General features: G+C 45.1%; 1 protein-coding gene across 1 annotated transcript; it reads right to left on the reverse strand.

Annotated features, from left to right (window-relative positions):
* Positions 1–1,707: 1,707 nt before the first annotated feature.
* Positions 1,708–16,092, reverse strand: ASB12 (ankyrin repeat and SOCS box containing 12). The gene is made up of 4 exons (XM_083422762.1): positions 15,670–16,092; positions 7,765–8,608; positions 2,734–6,696; positions 1,708–2,197 (listed from the first exon to the last, which is right to left on the reverse strand). Exons 2-3 carry the CDS (start codon positions 8,585–8,587, stop codon positions 6,563–6,565), a joined length of 957 nt encoding a protein of 318 aa, XP_083278888.1. The 5' UTR covers positions 8,588–8,608; positions 15,670–16,092; the 3' UTR covers positions 1,708–2,197; positions 2,734–6,562.
* Between the last annotated feature and the right edge of the window lie 523 nt (positions 16,093–16,615).

Here is a 16,615-nt window from a genome sequence, read left to right on the forward strand (position 1 = left end):
TTAGACGTAAAGGGCTATTTACCCGTCACATGGTGAGCCATTATTTCCCAAACAGCATGTATTTGTAAGTGGAGTTGAAAGGGAAAAGCAACAAGCCCCCTGGAACTCTGGTGAGGAGCAGGTGAGCTGGATGCTCTCTCTGCCTTGCACATCCTGGTTTCACTTCCACCAGGTTAGAGGGGACATCAGGTAGGTATGGCAATGGCCCTCACACAGCTGCCAGAAGTGGATGTGCAGGGTGGCCCCCCACAGGTGTGCTTCAGGAATGCTGCTGTCCTATTGCCAGCACTGAAGTTTGAGTCAGCTCCATTGTCTTAGGCGTCAAAATGTCTTGGGCCAGCTCTGGGAGCAGCCATTATTATATCTTGTGGCAGCAAACACCATCAGTGAATTGTGTGTGGTTGAAGGAGCAGTTGTGACTTCTTTCTCTTTTGAACCTGTCTATTTATTTCATCACATTGCATTTCAAGCCTGCTGTGTGTATATATATATATATATATATATATGCAGGTTTTGGTGTCCTCGGGTGTCTTCCCGTGTAAAAGTTGGGGTGTCTAGGCGACGTTTCGACGAGGTCTCACTCGTCATCTTCAGGCTGGTGCTTTCGGCTTCTTGTTACTGGAACAGAGCAGGATCTCAGTGTTTGAGTTCCTATAAATACTGTTGAGGAGGTGTGGTGTATAGCCTCCAATGTTCTGGGCAGAGAGGAGGTTCCCAGGCTAGTGTGCCTTTTCTTCTTTTGTTCCTTAATTACTTGAGGGATATCTTGAGTGATTTCTTGAGTGATTTCCTGAATCCCACTTAGGTGGGTCATTAGGTGTGGATTAGTTGCTAAAGCCTTCGTGTCTTGAACTCTTGAACTTTGTGAAGAGTTTTTCTGAGAAGATGGCTGTACTGCACTTGGTTGTGCTCTGGCTTGGCTTCGTGTATAGGGGCGAGCTGTGGTTTTGTGGCCTGTGCCAGCCAGATCTGTGTAGGGATTGCAGGGGGGTGCAGCATCTGGAGATCCAGAGGCACACAGAACGCCATCACCAATCAACCACACCAGACCCAAACCCAGACCCTCTCCACAGATAAATTACAGACACCATCCAGTAGCCAAACCAGGGTGGCACCTCCAGATGCTGCACCCCCCTGCAATCCCTACACAGATCTGGCTGGCACAGGCCACAAAACCACAGCTCGCCCCTATACACGAAGCCAAGCCAGAGCACAACCAAGTGCAGTACAGCCATCTTCTCAGAAAAACTCTTCACAAAGTTCAAGAGTTCAAGACACGAAGGCTTTAGCAACTAATCCACACCTAATGACCCACCTAAGTGGGATTCAGGAAATCACTCAAGAAATCACTCAAGATATCCCTCAAGTAATTAAGGAACAAAAGAAGAAAAGGCACACTAGCCTGGGAACCTCCTCTCTGCCCAGAACATTGGAGGCTATACACCACACCTCCTCAACAGTATTTATAGGAACTCAAACACTGAGATCCTGCTCTGTTCCAGTAACAAGAAGCCGAAAGCACCAGCCTGAAGATGACGAGTGAGACCTCGTCGAAACGTCGCCTAGACACCCCAACTTTTACACGGGAAGACACCCGAGGACACCAAAACCTGCATTCCTGTACCCGTGAAAATCTACGAAAGCATATATATATATATATATATATATATATATATCCCCCACACAAAACAGTTTATACAGTGCAGATAAAAACCATAAAATACAATGATATTAATGCAATATTAAAATAACATTAAAACCCAATACAGGGGTACCACAAGTTACAAACGCCTCAGGTTACAAACGCTTCAGGTTACAAACTCCGCTAACCTGGAAGAGTTACCTCAAGTTGAGAACTTTGCCCCAGGATGAGAACGGAAATCGTGTGCTGGTGGCGCAGCGGCAACAAGAGGCCCCATTAGCGAAAGCACGCCTCTAGGTAAGAACAGTTTCACGTTAAGAACGGACCTCCGGAATGAATTAAGTTCGTAACTAGAGGTACCACTGTAATACAATACACAATCAGAATACAGCAACAAATATGAAACCAATTTTGCAGTTCCTGGCATTAAAAGGTTCCAAGAGATAGGAGTCAGTGTTGTATAGTAGTTTGAATCTTGAACTAAGATGTGGGTTCAAATCCCCACTCAGCCGTGAAGTTCACTGGGTGACCTTGGGCCAGTCACTTCTTCTCAGCCTGACCTACCTCACAGGATTTCTGTGAACATAAAACTGGGCTTGAGGACAGATAAATCATGGGTGCCACACTGAGATCCTTAGAGAAATGGTGGGATAGAAATGAAATAATAAATAAATAACTAAATAATAAAAGCTAGGGGGAGTTGACATATCTTATGCTGACAACGAAAGCTCAATATCAAAGGAACTTAAAAAACAAACAAAGGCACTTACTGCACTTCCAGAGGCAGGGAGTTCCACAAACTGGGTGCCACAACAGAGAAGGCCTTGTATCAGGTCATTGCTCCCTATCCTCATGCAACACTGGCGAGATCACAGCTGAGTCTCCCCAGTAGATCTCACTGCCTGGGCAGGCTATAGAAAGAGTCACTCCTAAAAATATTTAGGCCCAAAGTTTATTTTATTTATTATATTTACACATCACCTTAATCTTCAAAGGAGCTCGAGGTGGTGTACACGCCCCCCCCCATGTCATCATCACAACAACCCTGTGAGGTAGGCTAGGCTAAGCGATGGTGTCTGGCCCAAGGTCACCCAGGTTCACTGAACAAAGTTGTGCAGGTCCCAATTGACTGATGGCCCCATGTTCGCATATGGAGTTTGGGTTGGGGGGACGACATTCTTATTATTATTACTACTAGTAGTAGTTGTAGTATACTGCCCTATACCCACAGGTTTCAGGGTGGTTCACAATATAAAATCACAACATAAAAACACATGCATTTCAGACCTCTACATGTCCCATGTTAGTTGCCAAATTTTTAAACTAAAAACAAACAAACCCAACACTCTCCTCATAGGCAAGATGTTTCAATGCCTTGTTCATTTGGGTTGCCCGTTCCTGCACCCCTCCAAGATCTATCAAAACCATAATCTAGTTTTCTAGTGAAATCCGTCTCCCTTCCACCATAATTAATAAATCTGATCCTTCCAGTTGCAATTCAACTGCAGGGTTGCTTATGAGAAACAGAACAAAAAGTGAGTGTTCTAACTCTTAGGAGCTGGGACTCTGCATTTTGCTGTCTATCTCAAGACTGAAACTACATCATAGATCCCTTCAGATTCACTTCTGTGGTCCCTGTGGCAATAGAAACACAGAGCCTTTTCACCTGTGCTCTGCTGGACAGTTCTTCACACAGCTGTTGGACATCAGCTCCAGCCAGCAAATCCAATGGTCAACGTGGCCTATAGTCAGAATTGGCTGGGGCTAGGGGGAGCTTTAGTTAAAAACATCTAGAGGGGCCCCCCAAGTGAAAAAGAAAGAGCCTTAGGAACTGACAATCCATCAGCCAAGTGAGTGGCTGCAGGCCAAGATAAGTATTTCCCGGGGGGTCCATGACTGAAATGCCTGGATTCCTGCCCCCCTTCCTCCAAAGCAATTGTTGGAGCTTCCAAGATCAACTGAAACAGCAGCACTGGGATGGAGAGTGCTTAATCCCTGTGCCATTTTCCCAGGCTAAGTCTTCATCCATCAAAGCTGGTGTCAGCCCTGGGGACAAGGAGGAAACACAGGTACCTGTTTCCCCAACCACCTCCACTGCAGGGCTAAATGCTTAAAAAAAAAGTTAGGGCAATATAGGTCAGGAAAATGGCCTGAGCATCCCTTCTCCCTGCAGTTACTCCATCTAAATTTGGAGCCTGCCAGGGCTGCTGTTAAGTAAAAATAAAAAAAATAAAAACACCAGGAGATCCAATCATGCATTATATATTTTGGCCTCGCATTTGGATCAATAGTGGCATCTAGTGGTAGTGATTTTATATGCTATTGTTTTTTAAAACTAACAAAACAACATATCTCACCACTCATCTCAATATCATGTGAACTGGGCATTATTGCTTAGGGTTAAGATAGAGCATGGGGCGTGGTCTAAACTACAGAGCCTAGGGCTTGCTGATCGGAAGGTCGGCGGTTCAAATCCCCGCGACAGGGCTAGCTCCTGTTGCTCGGTCCCAGCTCCTGCCAACCTAGCAGTTCGAAAGCACGTCAAAGTAGATAAATAGGTACCGCTCTGGCGGGAAGGTAAACGGCATTTCTGTGCGCTGCTCTGGTTCGCCAGAAGCAGCTTAGTCATGCTGGCCACATGACTCGGAAGCTGTCTGCAGACAAACACCGGCTCCCTCGGCCTATAGAGCGAGATGAGCGCCACAACCCCAGAGTCATTTGCAACTGGACCTAACGGTCAGGGTAACTTTACCTTTTTTTAAAGACAGAACATACAAACAAGTCAGCTAGTTATACACTGGTCCATCTTTGAGTTTGCCTCTTTGTTCATCAATTCATCACCTTATAAAAAAAAATGTGCAAGCATTTTAATAATAGTTGCAAAGTTGTTCCAGGGGTTTGTGAGGCGTGTTGGTGATGACAAGGGTACTAGCCAATCAGTGCCTCCCACAGCCAGCTTTTCCACAATTCAAACCATGCCATGAACATGCAGAACTAGTTTTTAAAACCAATTTTGTTTTGTTGTGAGCTAATTTAGAAGGATTTGTAATCTGAAGAGTGGGAGTATAAATGGCTAAAGTAGATGAATTAAATAAATTCAAAACAAGAAAGGTACATTGTGCTGAGTGTTCTGAGGTTGCTTTCAAAATTGCTCTATAAATGTTGTGTCCTTTGCATTTTTAATTAATATTTCTTAAATATTCTCTGTATTTTGTAATGATGATATTATTTCAACCTATTTCCCCTTTTTCTGTAGTTTGCAATTTGGAGTGTGTGTGCTTTAAAATGTAAACAACATTCTCTCTGTCCCCGCCATAGAATTAATAATGTTTTTTACAAGTAACACTACAAACCTATTATTGCATTTCTTATTCCTGCCAATCAAGAAAAAGGTAACATTCAATAGAGTAGTGGTTCCCAAGCATTTGAAAATTGCTGTCAGTATTGACAGACCACCTAATGATTTTTCTTCCCATTGTAGAAATCCTAATGTGGTGTGCTGAACGCTGTATGATTTTAGACTGAATTTTTATTCCTTCCTTTTATTTTGTAATATGTCGTATTTTATATTATGACAAATTGAATTCTATAGAATGAAAGAAAATTAAAACATCAATATGAATACTGAATGTGCCATCTCTCATCTTTGGGAGATGGCATAAATATCCACAATCCATGGCTGCCCCACTGGAGGCAGCGGGAACAAACCAAAGAAAGAAAAACTGCCTCCACCTGAGCTGGCTGCATTTAAGAAATGGTGGTAGCTCTGCTGAGGATCTCACGGTCTCACCTTTTCCCCAGTGGGACTGATCTGTAAACTGCAGTTTTAGCCTGCTTCCATCCTACACACAGTTATCTGGGGTGAGTGGTGGGTGGGAAGGTCAGCCTCATTAGACTCAATAGGTACTCCTGAGCAGGCATGTATAAGATCAGGCTGTTAGCAACCTTGGTAGAAATGCCCTACACTGTAAGAGGGACCAAGATCTCAAACAGTTGGTCTGGCTGGGGCTGATGCGAGTTGCTGTCAGAGACATTTTGCTGCTGCAGACAAAACACCTAATCCCACCGCCCCAACCCCATAGATCTGGGTCCCCTCCCTCTGCCTGACCTCGCCATTGCTCCCATGTTGCTGCCAGTCCCATCACTGCACCTGTACCCTCACCTGTAGCTGCACTGCTGGCCCAACTTTGTGGCAAGGGTGCAGTGAGTACATTGTTGGTGGCATGAGTGGGGCTTGGAATGGGGCAACAGTGAAGCGGGGAGGGGGTCAGATCTGCTGCATGAGGCAAATGGCTTCACCTCGCCTCATGCATGGGCAGACGATGGTTGCAATCCAGAACGCCTGAAGGGCACCCGATTGGGGAAGACTGGTCAAGAACACCTCAGCCAGGTACTTTTAAAAAGAATAACAAAATAATCTAGAATATATCTACAGGATACAGTGAGGTTTTCAGTTTTCATTCCACTTGATCAACTTCTGCTTAAAGAAAGAAGAAGAAGTGTTTGGATTTGATATCCCGCTTTATCACTGCCTGAAGGAGTCTCAAAGCGGCTAACAATCTCCTTTCCCTTCTTCCCCTACAACAAACACTCTGTGAGGTGAGTGAGGCTGAGAGACTTCAAAGACTCTCCCTCTCCAAGGTCACCCAGCAGCTGCATGTGGAGGAGCGGAAAGGTGAACCTGGTTCACCAGATTACGAGTCCATCGCTCTTAACCACTACACCACGCTGGCTCTAAAGAAAAATAAACAGTGTTCTTGCATATATGCACGATAGGCAGTACTTACACACACACACAATAAATCTAAACAATGCCACCAAATCACGCTTCTTTCTATTCTTAGAATGTTCTTTTTTTGCTTTACCCTTAATCAGTTACAATACTTGGTAACCCTGGGCAGTTCCGACTTTGATCTTCAGTTACGACCGGTGTTTGAGGTAGTTCAGCAGCGACAGTGGGATATCCAGTTGATCCACAGCGAAGGGGCGGTTGGCCAGTTTTAGGAACTTCCTGATTGCTAGTCTGCATTGCGACATCAAGGATTTGGGGACAGCTGGAAAGGGGGTGGGGAGGAAAAAGGGAATGGAGAGACTATGATGATTGTACCGCTGAGCTTCCAAGCCCCCCAGAACTCCTCAATGTCTGAGGCATTAGCCAAGAACAAAAGCAGGGAGCTGAACAGAAATCTGGGAAGGCACTTTAGAGAAACACCTCAGGTGTTCATAATTTTGCAGTTCTAACATTTACTGAAATCTACATCCACCTCCTCATGACAGACAGGGACATGATCTATCAGACATGAGTGTCTCCTAATCCTACCTGGAGTTGCCAGGTATTGAACCTGGGACTTTCTGCTTGCAAGGCTGATGTTCTACCACTGAGCTATTCCCTAGTATTTGAAGCATTTGATCAAATTATGGAGAGCTACCCTGAAAGATATATATGGTGAGAGGGGTGAAGCCAATGCACATTCCTTATAGGAAAAGTGGCTGGAGCCAAATACTTTTGGCAGGAAGGGCCACACATCTGATTAGGCATTTACACAATACAGGTGGACGGGTCCTAAATTTGCAACTGAGCATATTAAGGGGCCCTTTTCGTTACTTTATCAGAGTATCTATTCAATTTAAACAGTATTTGTTAATTTACAAAGTAGTTGCACTTTAGTGAATTTAGTTGGCTGTGTTTGCTTTAACAAGTAGGTCCTTTCCAAAGGCAAGACATGAATGTCACAATAAAAAACAGTGAACCGAAAACAAACCCCGTGTTGCAATAAGAACTAATCACAACAATGCAAACACAACACGTAGAAAATGTATAATAGAATAATGATATCATTAGCCTACGTGTTGTGTTTGTATTGTTGTGGCAATAAAAAACAGTGGCTGTGTACACACCGTACATTTAAAGTGAATTTCTCTCCCCAACAAATCCTGGGAACTGTAGTTTACCCCTCACAGAGCTACAGTTCCCAGCATCTTAAACAAACTACAATTTCCAGGATTCTTTGAAGGTGTGTGCACGCTTTAAAATGTATGGTGCATACACAGTAATGGATGTTACAAAATAATAATAATAATAATAATAATAATAATAATAATAATAATAGGCAAAAAGTTACCTCTTTCTCTGGCCAACAAATCCAGCATCTCAGAGTTCACTGAGATCTTATCGAGCACAATACCCGGTAAGTACACATTGGCTCCAAAATCTATCAGGAGTTTGACGAATTCCGCTCCACAACCGTGCCTCAAGCAGATTTCCAGCAGACTCTTTGGGTGCTTAATGCGGGTGATCATCTTCTCATCAGTGCAGTTGTAGTTGGGATCCGCACCGTGGAGCAGCAGCATCTTGAAACACTCCAAGTGCCCATAGACAGCGGACAGGTACAAAGGGCCCGAGCAGGCAACAGAGTTGGCCGCCCACTCCGGGACTCTGGCTTTGACGTTGGCCTCTGCCCCATGTTCTAAAAGTTCTTGAAGGATGTCGATGTCCCCTTCTCTTGCTGCCGTGAGCAGTGGGGTGCAATTGTTGTGGATGCTGCCAGAAGGACTGGCCCCTGCCTCCAAGAGGGCAATCACGCAGTTGAGGTGGCCATTGTTGACAGCTGTGAAGAGTGGTGTCTGGGCCTTCACGTCCAGGCTGTCCACTTCGGCTCCATGGGCCAGGAGGACCTTGACGCACCTCACGTGGCCCTTTGAAGCCGCCAGGCGGAGCGGGGTCCCTGGCACCCCCCAGCCGCTCCTGCTGTTGATGAACCGCCTGTATCTCTCTTGGCGCAACAGTTCGTCCAGAAGTCTGTAGTTGTCCTGGGAGACGGCGAGATTCAGCTCCTGTCTTTCTTCATCGCCTTCTTCATCTTCACTGGGCTGGAGCATGGAGAAAATCTTGGTTATGTCCACCAGGCTCATCTTTGCTTGTCTCTTGAGGGTGATTTTCATCATGAACTGTGCAATGCTAGAGAGCTATAAGGCAAAGCAAATAAACAAAACACAGTCACAATGTCCTGGTTATACATGGGATGCATGTGTGATAGGGGCTCCTGGCTGGTGGGAACGGTGAGCAAAAGTTATTATTATTGTTCATTATTATTATTTCATTTGTCAATTGCTTCCCATGAGGCATGCCAAAGCTATTTACAATTAAAGCACGCATAGAGCAATTGCATATTTGAAAGCAGGTGTCACCTTTTTATATATTAAAACAATTGGGGGGGGACCAATTATGGATGCATGCTTGTATCCCCCAGGAGCTGTATGTTCACCATGGTGAGCCCAATTTTGTGGAAATCCGCCTCCCCCCTGTTGAGGTCAGACAGGTCCCTTTACAGTTGAACTCCTGGCCTCACTAAAGACTTTTTAATTTTATTTCAGGAAGCATTTTAAGTTTATGGGTTTAACCCATTTTTGTTTACATTATACTGTAGTCTTTGCACGCTGCTTGGGGACTATATAAATTGTCTAAATGCATAAATAATATATAAGTTAGAACAACAATTTAAACAACATCAACACCATCTCCTATATAAAATTCATTCAAATCCATATTTGTATATGGGTTGCATTTGTAATAGAGACCTGGGGATCAGCTAGTAAGCAGGGATGGGGGTCAGTGGAGCTAATGGCCAGTTTCTGCGATTTAGAAAGCAGTCATGGAAATCAAGCTCTCTGGGTTGAGTCACACATGCAGGTACATCACAGACTGCAGCAGAAAGTGGCTATGTAAATATGGGAATAGGGCCAGCACTTATGCGATTTATATAGAACTTGGCTACCAGAATTATATTACTTGAATTTGGAAAGAATTACACTGGGTGACTATTCATGGCTGAGCCAAAATCAGCGTGCAGGTACTTACCCTTAAAACAGCTTTTGACCCAAATATATGAAGAATCACCTCCTTCCAAACCATCCCGTCTAAGCCGTAAAAACTTCAGTTATTATTCTTATTTATTATTCTGACAGTTTATTTGTTTACTTCTTAGTTACAATAGTCCCTAAGTAGTCTCTGATAAAGATAAAAATCAGCTAAAAACTATAAAATCACATATGACTCAAAATTAAAATTCAGTGGGCACTGGAAGCTCAACAGGGAGAGGGCCTGCCTGACCTCAACTCTAAGGGATAAAATAGAGCCCACAATACTGAATGCATGGTTTCTAGCAGATTCAAGCCATGCATCTGAGCCATGGGGGATCCACTAACAGTGGCTCCCCACAAAGATCTCAGTGATCAAGCAGGGATATAAGGTATCAGGTATCCTAGAGACAAAATGTTAAGGGCCTTGAAAATGAATACAAGAACCTTGAACCTGGTCCAGTAGCGTACAGGCAGCCAGTGCAAGCTTTTGAGTTATGTGCTGGCAATAGTTTGTCCCCTTCAACAATCTAGCTGCAGCATTCTCCATCAGCAGGAACCTCCAGACCAGGCCCAAGGATAGCTCCATGTAGAGTGAACTGCTATTACTGAATCTTGAGGATACCAATGCATAAATCAGTGGCCAGACTTTCCCCATCCAAGAACAGTTGTAGCTGATAAAAGGCCTTCCTTACTGTAGGTGTGTTTTGCAGGTGCTCATGCAGAGGTGGGGAAACACAGGGCTAATTGTGACCCTCCATGCCTTTCTATTGGGTCCCCGGGATTCTTCCCAAGCAACATCCCTCTCTATCAGGCTGCACCCCTCACTGGACCTGGTCTGCACTCTCCTCCTGTGCTTTCGACTGGTTTGAAATTATGCTTGAACTTCCTCTTGCTTGTCTGATGGAGAGTAGTCTGTCTGTCTGTCTGTCTGCACATGTGCGTGCATGCATAGAAAATTGAAACATCTGACTTTTGCATGGTTGGAATCTAGCCTACTCTACAAAGTAATATCCTTTGCTCCACCCACTTTTGTCTCTGGCTCCACCCATTTCCCCCACCCCAGAAGGTTGGCTATGCCCCTCAGATTGAAATAGTTTCCCCATCTCTGCATTAGAGAGAGACATTATTGCAGAAGACCTTAGCAGTGCTGTGTTGTTTTTAATGTTTTTACTGTGTTTTATTAAATTTGTTTTTTTACATGATTTCAAATCCATTTTAAATTACCGTATTTTTCGCTCCGTAAGACGGACCAGACCACAAGATGCACCAAGTTTTTGGAGGAGGAAAACAAGAGAAAAAAGATTCTGAATCTCAGAAGGCAGAACAGCAAGAGGGATCTCTGTGCAGTGAAAGCAGCAATCCCTCTTGCTGTTCTGGCTTCTGGGATAGCTACGCAGCCTGCATTCACTCCATAAGATGCACACACATTTCCCCTTACTTTTTAGGAGGAAAAAAGTGAGTCTTATAGAGCAAAAAATATGGTACTTTTAAAATGGTGCATTATATGTATTTTGCTTTCAATGTTTTAGCCTTGCTTTAATTTTTCTAAGCCACTTTTTTTTTAAAAAAAAAAAAGCAGGGTAGAAATAAATAAAAAATTAATTAATTAATTAATTAATAATGTGTTTCTGCATGAGTCACTGCTTTGGACTTGACTTCATCCCCCCCCCCCCCAAAAAAGTCAGATGGCTCATGAAGCAACAGAATAGGCTAGAGCAGCACTGGATATGGGGCATTGCGTGCATTTCCCCCGCGCAGGGTGCCAAGCTGAAGGGGGTAAAAAATTGAGAAGATCCACAACTGAGAATATCCATTTGGGGCCGCCAAATGTTGGTCTTGCACTGGACGCAATCCTACGAATGATTACCAAAGTCTGCCCCTTGCAGGCAGGATCTTCTGTGAGTGGCCAATTTTTACTCTTATCCTGACGCTATTAACATTTCAATCCGTAAAAATCACAAGTGCTTCTGCAATCTGAGATTGGGGTGATAGTGGTGGGGGCTGCATCAGATGTTAGCCCCCCCAAAAGGGGGGGGGCAGAAATATATTCCAGACAGCCAGGGAGGCCCTTTGGAAGCCAATTCCTAACATTTTTCACTTGAAGGAATGCCAATCTCCACCTGCCCGGCTACGAAATGCTTTAAGCTCGGAGGAAGGGTAAAAAAAGAATTTCAGATGCATTCCATCTCCGAAGCATCCAAATATATCCTCTCAGTCAACCACCCTGCTCCTCCATTCCTGCTCCGAAATGAGAGGCCAGAACCTCCTGCAAAGCCTCCATCCCCAGCTGTTCACCTCGCGACCTCAGCCTGGACAAGTCCACCCTGGTTTTGGAAACAGCCACCCACAAGCCTTAGTTACAGCCTATCCAGGGAGGCCTGTACCAAGATCTTGGGACTGGAACAAGTCCCCTAGGAGGATAGGTTGCAACATGTGATTTGGAGAAAATGGGGAGAGTTTTTTCTCTCCCTCACATAATACTCGAACTCAAGGAATACAGGAGATGAAATACCAAATACAGAACCTAAAAACTATCCACCAGCCATACCACTGAAATGAACTATATCTTAGAAGGATTGGGAAATTGGAAATATTTAGGCTGGTGTTGAAAGGGCAATATAAGAACAGGCCAATGGCCCATCTAGTCCAGCATCCTGTTCACACAGTGGCTAACCAAACGCTTATGGAAAACCCCCAAGCAGGGCCCAAGCACAAGAGCCTTCTCCCCTCCCGGGGTTACCAGCAGCTGGTTTTGGGAAGTATTCAGAACATAGGCTCCATCATGTCCAGTAAGTAGCCAAGGACAGCTTTATGATCCATGAATTTTAAGCTACGCAAGTTGGTAGTCATCATTACGTCTTGTGGACGAATGTTCCATTGCTTAACTATGAAATGCATGAAGAAGAACTTTCTTTTTTAAATTGTCCTTAATGATTATCTTTCAACATTCAGATTCCTTGAATATCCATGAGTTCTAGAGTTATAAGATACAGGGTAGGGGGACAAGACGGAATGGGAGTTTTCTCCAGGCCATGCACAATTTTATTAATTTCTATCATGTCGCCTCTTACTCACCTTTACTCTTAACTAAAATGTCCCAAACCCAGCAACCTTTCCTCATAGGGGCATTGAAAAAGCCTTTTTGGATGCCCTTTTCTGAACCTTTTCCAGCTCTGCAATATCTTTTCTGAGGCGATGCGACCAGAACTGTGAACTATATTCCAAATGAGCTTGCAAGCCTATATAGAAAGGCATTATGATGTTTTATTTCCAATTCCTTTCCTAATGACCCCTCACATGGAATTTGCCTTTTTCACAGCTGCCGCACACTGGGTTGGCATCTTCACTGAGCTACCTACTATGACCCCAAGGTCTCATTCCTGCTCAGTCATCTCCAGTTCAGACCCCATGAGTGTACATGTGAAATTAAGATATATTTTTTTGCCCCAACATGTATCACTTTACACTTGTTTACACTGGATTGCATTTGCCATTCTCCTTCTCATTCACTCAGTTTGGAGAGCTCTTCACAACCCTTTTGTATTAAGGATTCTGAATTGAGTACCATCCACCAACTTGGCCACTTCACTGCTCACCCCTGACTTCAGATCATTTATTAACAAGTTTAAAAACACAGTTCCCAATACTGATCTTTGGAGGACTGCGTTTTTTACACCCCTCCATTCAAAGAATTATCCATTTATTCCTACTCTCTGCTTCCTGCTACTTAACCAGCTCCTGATCTACAAGAGGACCTCTCATTTTATTCCAGGACAACAATGTGGGCACCAGACGAGCTTCTTTAGGGAAACCAATTCAGAGCTGAGGGACCACCACCAAAGAGGCCTCCAAACTTAAGGCTGGGACAGCATACTGAAAGAGGCCTACCATAATGAGTTTCATGTAAAGAGGGGTATATACAAGAGGGGTGTTCTATACAGTTGTGCAGGACCTTAGCTCTGGCGTCAGGAAGCAGTAGGTGATGGGACCAGCAGCAAACAGGTCCAGCTTGCCACAGCATCCTTTATTTTCTTCTCATTATTATTATTCCATTTAAAGTCAAGGTGGCCAGCAAGGCAAGTACATTATTAGAAATGCTTGTTTTGTTATCTTTACTTTAACCACATTATCCTTTTCTTCAACAAAACGGGGCTCATTTCTAAATCAAGGCATTTAGCTTTAGGGCAGCAGACACAAACCCTATTTCATTCCCATTCTCATGATCATGCTATAGGTGAGTCTAAAAGTAAAACTGCACGTGAATAGAGTATTTTTTTTCTTATTCCAAATCATCATCATCATCATCATCCGGGTTGGCCAGAATGCCTTTTAGTTTTAACATATATGGCAGAGCTTTCTAAACTTTACATGTTGGTGACACACTTTTTAGACATGAACCATTTTGTGACACAGTAATTCAGTTTTACTAGCAAACCGGAATCAAACTAACTTATTTCCAGCCCTGGGAGGAACGCATGGAGCAGTTGCACGGCACACCTACACACTGCAGCTGACACACTAACATGTTGCAACACACAGTTTGGAAAGTTCTGATATAAGGAATGTAAAGAGCATGCTGTATGGGGGGTGGGGAATGTTAATTGTGTGCTTCATAACCAAAGTAATAAATGTCTGTCTAAGGAAGCCCCTGTGAGAGTATTAAGGCCAGGGTCTAAAGAAGGCTGTCATTGAGCACCTGCTTTGCATGCAGAAGGTTCCATGTTTAATCCCCAGCATCTCCAATTGGGGTTGGGAATGTATCCAGTCTGGAATTCTGGAGATGCTGCCATTCAGTGTAGGCAAAACTAAGCTAGATAGATCAAAGGTCTAAGTATAAGGCAGATTCCTATGTTCCTGTGTAAAAAGGTAAAGGGACCCCTGACAATTAGGTCCAGTTGCGAACGACTCTGGGGTTGTGGCGCTCATTTCTCTTTACAGGCCAAGGGAGCCGGTGTTTGTCCACTTCCGTAGACAGTTTTTCCAGGTCATGTGGCCAGCATTACTAAGCTGCTTCTGGTGTAACCAGAGCAGTGCATGGAAATGCCATTTACCTTCCTGCCGGAGCGGTACCTATTTATCTACTATTTATCTATTTATCTACCTATTTATCTATTTATCAACTGCTAGGTTGGCAGGAGCTGGGACCGAACCACGGGAGCTCACCCCGTTGCAGGGATTCAAACCGCTGACCTTTCGATAGGCAAGCCCAAGCGGCACAGTGGTTTAACCCACAGCGCCACCCGCATCCCATTATGTTCCTGTGTACCCAAGCTTAATATTATTATTTGCATTATTATTTAGTCTGCAAATCACTCTCCACATAATATGCCCCAAGGTAATTTACAGGCATATCCTTTAAACAGTCAAAATAATTTTTGTAACAGCTACAAGGACAATCAAGTGCAGTTTTGAAATTTGTGTTAATACATACCACAATAATTCTAACCAGCTGAATGGCCCTGAGGTGAACTTATTCCTTCCACAATCCCTATGGCAATATGATAAATGAGGTTGGACTGGGACCTGGGAAACCAGGGTTCAAATCCTTGCTCAGTCCTTAAATTCATTGGGTGACCTTGAACCCAGTTGCTAGCTTTCAGCCTAACCTACCACACAGGGAGGTTGTGAGTGTGAAATGAGGGAGGAGGAGAACCATGTGTGCCACCGTGGAAGAAAAAGGTGGACAAGAATGCAAAAAAATTAATCTGCACAATGACTGTACACGAATGTACTACGTCTGTTGTAGGTGGAGACATGCAGTGGAACTCGGAATTAGAATCTTGAAAGGATTGCACCACCATTTCTCAGGGCTTCCTGTCGGAAAACAACAGCAAAACCCATTCTAGAAACCAACAAATTTCACTTCATATCAGGGAAAAATATTCTGGTTTTGTCCACGTACTAGGGTTAATTTCCCCCTTCCCCGCCCCCCCCCCCGTGTCGCAATCCATCCCCGCCACCTCCTCCGCTTAGTAGGCCAGGCCAAGTGGGCAGCGATCCAGCGCGTAGAAAGAGAGCCAGGGAGTTGCTTGTAGGCGCGCACGTGTGAACCGGGACCAGCTCTCAGCCGCCCCGGGAAAAAACCGATCTGCCTCTCCAGGTGGAGACTCGGAGTCATGGCCAGGCGGGTGGAGAGACGGAGAGGCCATCTGGCTGAAGATACTCACGAGCTGGTTGCTGGCCGGGCGGGTTGCGAGTCGCTTGGCTGTGCCTCGACGGAGCGGTGTCTGGTGAGCCGCCGGCCAGCCCGGCTACGTCGCTGCCGGGCCTCTGTGAGGTCGCTGGGGACCAGCTAGGGCAAGGGGCTGCCCCACATCGCGGGTTTCTCCCTGGGCCAGAATAGCGAGAGAAGGGAAGGGGACCAGGAGGGTGGTCGTCGGGGCACCGACTAGGAAGGAAAGCGAAGGCTAGCGCCAGCCGGCTAAGTGGACAGCTGCGCTGCTGCCGGCCGCCGATCAAATAAGGGCTCTCGGGCTAATTTTAGCCCCCTGCTTGGGCGTCTTATCTGACAACTTCCATTCTTGGAAAGTGCAGCCTGCAAGAGGCAAGTTAGAAGGGCTTGGGTTGGGACCTGGACGTCGGGCCTCGCAATAGCACACGGGACGCATGGCGCAGATCAGCCTTTTAGTGCCCTGCAGGGTCTTTTGGACTACAACTCCCATCATCCCCAGGGACTGCCGTCCAAAGCATAGGAATATATTGAGTCAGATGATTGCTCCATCCAGCTCCGTATTGCCTACACGGATTGGCAGCAGCTCTCTAGCGTTTCAGGCGGGGGTGGAGATGCCACGGGGGACTGAACCTGGGGCCTTCTATATGCCAAGCCGGTGCTCCACCAGTGAGCTGCAACCCTCCCCCACCAGAGGGCACTAGGCTAGAGAAGCCTTCCCCAGGTGATCTGTTCCCTTGCATGGGGATTTAGCAAAGGGGATGAGTAGGTTTATGGCGGTAACAAGGCACTGTCGGCAACAAGATCTCAGGCCTGGAAGAGATTTGCAGTGCCAGGATTCAGCCCAGAAGAATGATGCATGTGGCTCCATACTCTTCCTGGCCGTAGCTGTCAACTTTTCCCTTTTCTTGCGAGGAATCCTATTCGAAATAAGGGAATTTCCC

Source organism: Podarcis tiliguerta, assembly GCF_965153285.1.
Source record: "Podarcis tiliguerta genome assembly, chromosome: Z".
Lineage (NCBI taxonomy): Eukaryota > Metazoa > Chordata > Lepidosauria > Squamata > Lacertidae > Podarcis > Podarcis tiliguerta.